This window comes from Callionymus lyra, chromosome 16 (genome assembly GCF_982586985.1).
Source record: "Callionymus lyra chromosome 16, fCalLyr1.hap1.1, whole genome shotgun sequence".
Classification (NCBI taxonomy): domain Eukaryota; kingdom Metazoa; phylum Chordata; class Actinopteri; order Syngnathiformes; family Callionymidae; genus Callionymus; species Callionymus lyra.
Window position 1 is genome coordinate 5,668,802 of NC_141833.1, and position 9,715 is coordinate 5,678,516.

At 36.2% G+C, this 9,715-nt stretch overlaps 1 protein-coding gene across 2 annotated transcripts in view; it reads left to right on the plus strand.

Moving 5' to 3' along the window:
- gpc1b (glypican 1b) overlaps positions 1–7,872 on the plus strand; it is a 77,237-nt gene extending 69,365 nt beyond the window's left edge. Inside the window, exons 5-10 of one of the 2 annotated variants that reach the window (XM_087811868.1) lie at positions 2,910–3,075; positions 3,155–3,285; positions 5,820–5,951; positions 6,015–6,148; positions 6,215–6,390; positions 7,597–7,872. In XM_087811868.1, the coding sequence (XP_087667994.1) occupies positions 2,910–3,075; positions 3,155–3,285; positions 5,820–5,951; positions 6,015–6,148; positions 6,215–6,390; positions 7,597–7,805 (948 nt within the window). In that variant the 3' untranslated portion in view covers positions 7,806–7,872. Of the gene's footprint in view, positions 1–2,909; positions 3,076–3,154; positions 3,286–5,819; positions 6,149–6,214; positions 6,391–7,596 lie in introns of both variants that reach the window. The other variant, XM_087811867.1, reaches the window with a different exon arrangement.
- Positions 7,873–9,715: the final 1,843 nt, after the last annotated feature.

A 9,715-nucleotide genomic window follows, 5' to 3' on the forward strand; every position in this document is an offset into this window, starting at 1 on the left:
GGTCAAATGTGGAGGCGGGTCGTATCCGGCTGTAGTTTGGGGAGCACTGATCTATAAAGTAGAGTAGGGGCCATATTGGTGTATAATCCTCAAGGTTCAAACTAATTTCTGGTGAAACTATGGAGCGTCCTGGATTGATTTGTTTTCCTGTCCTAGTGTCAATCATAAGCAATTCCTCCACATACTGTATACTTGGCACCAGCCAGAGTTCACAGAGTTGAGAGTCTAATCATTTCTAGTTTCACTCTTATTATCTCCATTATCAGCAGCTCATTATTCCGGGGTCAGATCAATACGCGTTTGTCTGCGCATCCAAGAAGTCCACACCTTCTCCCAGCATTCCCGACCACCTCCCTGCTCCCGCTGCTCGCTCACTGAGAAAGCATGTGTCTGACTCATCCCTGGATAATGACTGGTAGGCTGAGGACAGGAGAGAGCGAACATCTGACTCACGTCTCATATGACTGCAGATTAAGCCTGGGAATGTGCTTATTGCTTCCCTGTCCACTTATTCCTTCTCATGCCTTCTTCTGTTGACGCTAGCATAAGCGGCTCCACGGCACGTCCAATCTATATGTTTATTAGCTCTCGTAGTGTGGAAGTGTGGATCCAGTTTTTGACTGGGAACGGAGTTGTGTCGATATATAACTACAGAAGCCCGTCAGGGGGGAAATGTTTATTGTCGACGACTGGGTTTTTCTGCTTTCTACTTATTGTCCCATTTCCATTGTATATTTGTGCGAGTGTACGCTTTAGCCGTTGTAAGAAGTGTTTCCAGGAAAAGCGCGAGGCAGGCCCAGATGTCAGCTTAGCGGAGCTTTGTATGCAGAGCATGGCTTGTTACATCTCCCTCTCTCCTCTCACACACCCGTCCCGGGGTTTTGTATGCATAGCTGTACTCTCCTGTGAACACAGCTTACTGGTATTAACCCAGTTTCTGTTTTTTTTTTTTTTTTTTTCGCTGAAAACACGGGTGTGGAGAGAAAGACGTTGTTCCAAATGCAGTTAAAAGTCCCATCCAAGGAGACTTTATTACACTAATGTCTTGAGTTGATTTGAAAACAAGTCGACGTGGAAGCTGGCCTCCTGGAAAAAAGGAATGCAATCGTCTCCGTAACAACTCCTTTTGGGCTTATCTGAATCAAAGTTTTCAATATCATTAAAATAAAGAATGACCCTAAACTGTTAGCACTTTTCCACGAAATTCCCAGCCCTACTTGACTCTACTATGTTGTTTTTCGACCGGCCCTGCTACCTTCTTCGAAGAACAAAAACAAGTGAGGACTTGGAGGTTGTGATGGTCTGATGAAGTCCACTAGATGGCACTATTTTCCTATGTTTTGAACATCACATCATCTTAAAACTGATGGCGCCACCTACTGACTTCTAAACAACATTACACTGCTTCATGAAGCTTCATCAGACCATCACTGTGCTGATGAAAACACAAACCAGGTCGAGTAGGGCTAAGACAAGCCTGTGGAAAAGCCATATATGTGTTAAAGCAATATTACAGTTTTACTTATTTTTTAATATTTCTGTAATATTTGTTTTGATTTTTTTAATGGTGCTCTTGACTAGGAAACCTTTGGGCAACAATGTACTGCAAATATTTCCACTACCATTTCTCTAGTGCTTTTCTTATGGCATTAAAAAAGTCATTTTATCTTATGTTAAACCACCTTTTTTTAAAAATTATTATTATGAATGTTATATGCAACTACGGTCCGTGAGTGCCCACTTGAACACCCGCAATAGCCCTTACCTCGTTTTGTTTAGAAATACACATGCGGTATGTGGCAACTGTGCCACAGTGTTGCATTGCAGTTACACTGTTTTGACATTAGGGGAAGCCAAAAACAATATTTTCCATCTATTGCATATTGCTGTTTTAAAATGCCTACACCTCATTTAAAAAAAATATATATGCATGTGTTTTGGCTCCCCCTATTGTCGAGATAGTGTAATGTCGCAAATTATTCGTCACCATTGCCCTTTTTCTCGCACTACATTTGTTTAACCCTTAGTTTAACTTTGGGTCAAGGTGACCCAGAGGCCCTAAAGCAAATGTTTTTTGTCCACATTGTCCCAAAGACAACACGAGGGAAACGACAAAAACATTTGTTTTCTGGCCTCTGCGTCACCCTGACCCTGAGATAACAAAAGGGCTAAAAACCTGATAAAGGAATTTGTTGTGTCCGTTTCACAACGTCTCTGACGCACTGCTGTAAAGAGGTTTGGTGGACCATCATTTTACGAGTCCAAATGGTTCAAAATGTAACCAATTACTTGAGAAAATACGAAATAAAAACAACATTGAAAGTCGCATATTGTTTCTTTTATACATGGAATAAGTATTCAATGGTTATTTCGTGTTATTGCATTGTTATTTAAAGGAATAAATAAAAATAGTCAAACATATACTGCAGTAATGAAAATAACTAGACAATTCCCCACATGGGAAAACACAAGAGTGGGCTGTGCGCTTTGCCGCGTGACGGAAAAACTATAAAAACTACAAAAGAGTCCAATCCCATGTTGATAATTTGGAATTTTTTCTACATTTTAAAGTTGAAATGGTTTGTTTCGGTCAAAGTATGCCACAGATGTCGACCTTTGAAAAACAAAGATGAGATTTTTATTCACCCCAGCACCATTCATCGTCAACAGGAAATGAGTATAACCGTAACAAAACAACTAAAAATACAACTAAAATACTCAGGACTTATGTGGCGAAAATGTTATATTCTGGTGAGAATATAATAGAAGTGCCAGTTGCATGTTTTTTGTTTGTATGCACTCAACGTGGTGGGGCCTGAAAATTGCCAAAAACTGAAGGATGATAAAACACTATGGACACCTCTAAATATACACTATGAAAAGTAGCATCTCCTACTGTGTCTCGTCAGGTCCAGCTGAGTCCGGAGTGCATGCGGGCCATCATGAGGATGACCTACTGTCCTCACTGCCGTGGCGTTCCCTCGGCCCGTCCGTGCGTCAACTACTGCATCAACGTCATGAAGGGCTGCCTGGCCAACCAGGCGGACCTCAACAGCGAGTGGAGGCACCTGGCAGGTGTGCGGCTCGTAAACCCCTCGACTCGATCGCTGCCTTTTACCTCGGAAACTGACCCGCACGTCCTGTCTCTCCTCAGAAACCATGATGCAAGTGGCCGAGCGCTTCAACGGCCCGTCCGGCGCCGACGTGGTGCTGCTCTCTCTCCCGGACCAGATCTCCGAGGCCGTCGCCACCATGATGGAGAACATCGTGACGGTCAACGTCAAGGTGGGAGCAGTAGCCACGGCAACACGTTTCTAGTCGAGCGCCATTAATACTTCCAGAAATGTATATTATTAAACATGAGGCACTACATTAGATCGAAACATAAGTGGTGTCGTGATCCTAACTGTTTGCTACTCACTTTATGGCTTGTTCTCATTATTAATAAGTGAAGTTTTTTAATCTATAATTGGATGTTTGGAAACCTCCAAATAATGTCTCTCTCATTTTTCCTTTCTATTTCAATGCAGGAAGCGATCTTTAGCCTGCTAGCTTCTATTGAAGTTCTAAATAGCATACTTGGCTATAAATACTTTCTTTAACTCAAACCATTTGCAGTTTGGTATTTTCCCAAAAATTCACCATCAAGTCCGACGATCCACGTTTACTGACATTCAGCGTCACTTCTGATGCTAATTTCATGAATTTAATCAATTAAATACATCGTAAGTGAACGTTATCTTTCCATTATTTTATATTTAAACAACTTATACTTGAGTTATATATATATATACCACAAGAAGAAAACTTGGGTGTTTGTTTTGTGTGTGTGTGTGTGTGTGTTTATGTATATGTATATATAGGTGTATAAATGTGTATATTTATATATATGCACTCAAGTAAGAGTTGTTTAAATATACAGTATAATTATGTAAACCATTTTTGGTGTGTTTGTTCAATATTGGCTAATAATTAATGAGCTTTTTCTATGCATATTTTAAGAGAAAATATTTTTCTACTTGAATGTAAATTGATTGATTAAAAAAAATATATATATTAAATTTACCAAATATTGATCCCCATTGATTAGTATTGAGGAGGTTGACCAGAAAATAGTGCATTTTCACAGGTTATAATAGTCCATAACTTTCTCAATATGTATAGCAGGAATTGTTTACACTGGAATCATCTTTACAATCAATACATTTTAGATGATACTGTTTTCATATAAATCAATTATTGTTTAGAATTTTAAACACATACCTACATATATGGTGTCATATCAATTTTATGACATGAAAAAGAAATCGAGATTATGTTTCTCAACTTTCTGCGACAGAGAGGACATTTGAAAGTAACATAACAACAACAATAACAGTAATATTAACGTAATAATAATCACCCAAAAAGTTGAATACATTATTAAATAGAATGTATTTATTGGATGATAAACATGATGTTTGCGACCTCAAATCAGAACCAGTCAAAATGTGTTAAAGTAAGTTGTTCAAAAAATTGAAAACGTAGGATGTTGTATTGTGTTCTTCAGGGAGGTAGTAGAGTCCAGGCGAGCTAATGAGCAGCACAAGGAGAGGTGATGTAGGAAGTAAAGTAACCCACATTATCTCAATGATGTAATCCTCTGACAGCAGCTCGCATCATCCAAGCGAAGCACAGACTGTTCAGACACAGAAATTGGACCATATGCTGTGTAAAGACACAAACCTGCCTGCAGCAAACTTTCCTGAGAGTTTATCACTGCTCCAGTGATAAGAAGATGTTCAACAGGATTTCTTCAGAATCCAGATCTTTGGAGAAAAGAAACATATATTATACAAGGATGAAGTTCTTTTTCCCCCCTTAACTTAGAAGTGTCACTTCTGATGATGGTTATTTTAGTTACTTCATTTATATTAAAAATGCATCTTTAAATGTTTTAGAAAAAAATCATTTTTTCTTTTTTTGAACAGATTATTCACAGTTAAAATAACATTAATCTCTAATTTAAATTAATTTAAAAGGTTTACATTTTTATATTATTTGTGAATATTATCATTATAAATAGTATTTTTTAAATGATCAACAATAAAGTACATATATTTTTAATTATACTACTGATTATAAATAACTTTTTTTTAAATTAGTATTTCAACAAAATGTTAATTATATTTTTACATGTTTTGACAGGAACAATTGGATTATTTATAATTATTAATACTATTGATAGCATAAAATGACAACACTGATCATCTTTTTTTTTTTTTAATCTGTTCACAATGTAAAAAATGTTGTCAAAAAGCATTTTGCACAATAATACAAGTATTGAGTTTTAAATGGTTTAATACGTTTTAATTCTCTTCATAATACAGTGCTAACCCAGGAAATATACTTTCTTTATTTTTGTCAAGTATCTTTAATGTTTATTTGCATACTGTTGTTTAATACATGTTATACCTTTAAATCAGATTAGTTTTCCAATTCCAAAATTATATTTATTTTGATTTTATTATATTATTTTGTTGTTATTGAAACCAAAATAATGTTATATAAATTTCAGGAAATATTTTCATTTGTGTTTTTTTTTTATCTCACTGGTTTCATAAAGTAGAAAAAGAAAGAGAAATCTTAATTAAAATAATTAATTTCAGTGAAGATTGGATTTTCCTCTCGTCAGTTTCCTTCTTCTTTTAAGCACCTGAATTATTTTCAGCCGCTTCCAAATTTTCTCCTAGACGAAGGGAACTTTCTGTCAAAGGTTAACACGAAGCTCACCATTCCATGCATGCTTGACCGAGTGAGTCATGGTGTCGTCTCCGCAGTTGTACCAGTCGTGTGGAAACCTGCGACAAGGAGGCAGTGGAAGCTCACCAGACACCGACGACTCCCTGAAGAAAGTGAAGGTGACCACGGAGGATCAAGTCGGACCCAGCTCCAAAGTTCTGGACAAAATGGTCGGTTCGATGATCAAAAGTTCTCTTGTCGGGTCGATCTTAACGCCCGTGTTTGGACGACAGGTCTCCGACATCACGTTCAGGATGAGGGACATGCAGGCGTACTGGGTCTCCCTCCCCACCATGATCTGCAGCGACCGGGTGGCGAGCGGCGCCGGCGCCGAGGAGCGCTGCTGGAACGGCATGAGCAGAGCCAGGTGGGCGTCGTCGCTCGTCCTCCCAGGATGTGTTTCCAGTAACATCTCCCCCCCTCTGTGGTCCAGGTATCTGCCCGAGGTGTTGAGCGACGGCCTGGCCAGTCAGATCAACAACCCGGAGGTGGAGATCGACATCACCAAGCCAGACATGAGTATACGACAGCAGATCATGCAGCTCAAGGTCATGACGCACCGCCTGAAGAACGCCTACAACGGCAACGACGTGGACTTCCAGGACACCAGTGAGTACGGAGGCAGATCAAGATATTGAATTATAGAATTCAGTTGTTTTTATTGTGAAAGCTTGAATTTGTTTTGATTTATTTCAATCATTTCTGTACTGAATTTGTTATTATTAAATAATTTAGTTCAATATTTTCTATATTTCAAAAGTTGAATTGTTTTTTAACTTAATAATTAGTATATCAAAAGTTCAATTCGTTTTTTTAATTTAAAATAAAAGTTAATATATTCTAAATGAATTATTTGTTTATTTTTTACACGTAGAGTTTGATTTACTTATTCAAATAATTAAAAAATATATATATAATTATAATTGTAATTAAAAAAGATTTGTCTGAATTAAATATTCTTACAATCCTAGGCTTTTAATTCAGTTTAAATTTGTTATAATAGTGCATCACATGATCATATCTGGATAGCGTGATTGGCTGAAACTGGTTGCACTCATATACCGGCATTTGTATTGAATTTTAAAGGATACAAATTAAATAATATTGAATTTAAAAATGTATTTTTTATTATAATTATTACTATTGCAATTAATATATCAAATTTTACGTGAACAAAAAAGAAAATCACTTTGAAAAATTGTAAATTATTGAATTAAATTGTTAAATTAAACAAATCCAACGTTTGAATATAGAAAATATTGAGGTAAATGAGTCAATAAAAAATAATTCAACCTTTCAATGTAGAAAATATTGAATTAAATTAGTAAATAAAATTAAATTAAACCTTTCAATATAGAAAATATTAAATTAAATTAGTCCATTAAAACAAATTCAACCTTTCAATATAGAAAATATTAAATTAAATTAGTCCATTAAAACATATTCAACCTTTCAATATAGAAAATATTAAATTAAATGAGTCAATAAAAAATAAATTCAACGTTTCAATGTAGAAAATGTTTAATTAAATTAGTCAATAAAACGAAATTCAACCTTTCAATATAGAAAATATTGAGTTAAATGAGTCAATAAAAACAAATTCAACCATTGAATATAGAAAATACAGAATTCAATTATTCCCCACAACAAAATCAAATGCTAAAAAAATCCAATATTTCAATTAAATAAAAGTAGAAGTTTGAACATTTGAAATGTTAAATATAATGTTTATATTCTCATTCCATAAGTGAGTGTTGGTCTCTGAGTCCTTCATCACATAAAGTCCAGAACATCAACGCTCAACTGTGTCTTTAGGCGACGATGCCAGCGGATCAGGCAGCGGCCTCTGCACGGACGAGTCGTGCTCCCAGAGCCCTCGCATCGTCATCCCGGTCACCACACGACCCCTGGTCTACAACCCCCCCAAGGAGAAGAAGATCTGGGGCAGGAACTCCAGCCGGAGCCACCGGCCCGTGGTCACCATCCACCTGCTGTCGCTGCTGCTCTGGCTGCTCCTGCGATAATTGACGGAGGAATTCATTCACCAACCAGGACTGAGTTCGGAGGGAAGAGGTTGCGTCGGGAATGTGAGGGGGGATCGAGGGGGGAGGGAGGGTGAGGGGGGGAGGGCTGTAGTTAATTTGCCAAATCAACGTACAGACATAGAGCAGAACAAAATACTCTGAGCAGTGGCTCCTCCATCAGTGCTGAGGTGAGGATGAACGATTGAAACAGACCGACAAACTAAAATCCCTATTATATATTTTCCAAATATGCGTCGCCCTAAAAGATTTATTTTTTATTAAAAAAAACCATCATGAAAATGGATCATTGAACTAAAAGTGCAATAACAACAACAACAACAAAAATCACAATTTATGCTTTAAATCTAAAGAATGATGCAAAACAATTTTCTTTTTTAATGGGCTTTTCTTTTTGTTTCACTACATTCTGCTCATCAAACGTTAGCATAAAGATACAGATAAAGATTTTGGTTCATAAAACAAATAGTAGAGACGTTGTATTGACTCTTAAATGAAGATTAAGTAGATTTAATCCAGGAGCACCTGAACTAAAAAATCATCTTTCAATCTTTCATCCACAAGTCAAAGCTGATGGACGGTGGACAGTAACGGAAACAAACTAAATTGATTTACTTATATTGTTTTGGTTTCACTGTTGTCTTTTGTTGCCATGACACCATTTGAGATGGTCTTTTTTTTTTCCTTCTTTATTTTGGCATATTTTAACGTTTGGTCTCTGGTGTTTGGGTTCTTTAAAAACATATGTCACGCCTGCAGACGACTCTAGCGACGGCGAGAGAGAGAAAATGAATCCTCACTGTTTTCGTTATCCTCGGAACTAAAGCAGCAGCACTCGGCCGCTCCAGATTTATTTATTTATTAACAACTCAGTCACACCATTTGTTCTCGGCTAAAGAAACGGATTAAAAAAGTGGAGACAACTGACCAAAAATGGATTATAATAGCAATGAGCTAAAGCACTTTCTGTCCGCAGTCATATTCAAAAGTAACGTCACCCGCCCGACATCATGTCGCTCTGGATCTGCAGCTCTTTAGTCACGTGACCACAGCGAGTTGAAGGTGATGTAAGCGTCAATATTCATTTATTGAATATATATATATATATGTATTTACAAGTATCATGAGTTGAGGTTTAAAGTAGCATCAACACACACAGCATAGCAGGAAGCTGAGCAATGCTAGCAAAGTTAGCTCAATGTTAGCAGCTGATGATATATCTGGCTTTAAACTATTTGAATTGTCTACACGCGAACATTTGAGGAATTAAAAAAGAAGAGAGTGATAAATGTGTTTAAAAAAAAACAACTTCAAACTCAAATTAAAGTTGTTGCTTTTAACGTTTATTTTTGTTGGTACCGTTGAAAAGGCTAACGTGCTAACCGCATTAGCTGACACCTGACGAGATGTTTTCTGGGTGAATTTAAGTGTTAAAAATACAAAATATTTACAATAATGCTTAGAGAAAAAACTATTTTGACGTTTTGAACATGTGTAGTTATAATAAACAACATTTGAAAACATCTAAATGAAGAAAGAAACAGAAATTATACCATCAACTGAAATCTACAATAAATCTAATAAGATTAAAAAAATAATAATCTATGTATAAATACAATATATAGAGAAATATTTACCACTATGTAATTTTGGCAAAAAGTTTTTATTAAATTAGAATAGAATCAAATACGGCACCAACAATTGGGGATATCGTTTTCTATAACTTCCCTAAAGTAGTTCTTACATAAATTGAATTAAAAAATTTTTTTTTAAATTGAACAACAACATTTAATCAAATTAAAATGTTTTTTTTTTAATGAAGAAATACTTTATAATTAAACGTGTGTAATGTTCAGATACATCTACAGAGTTATGAAGCTGCAGATCCATTC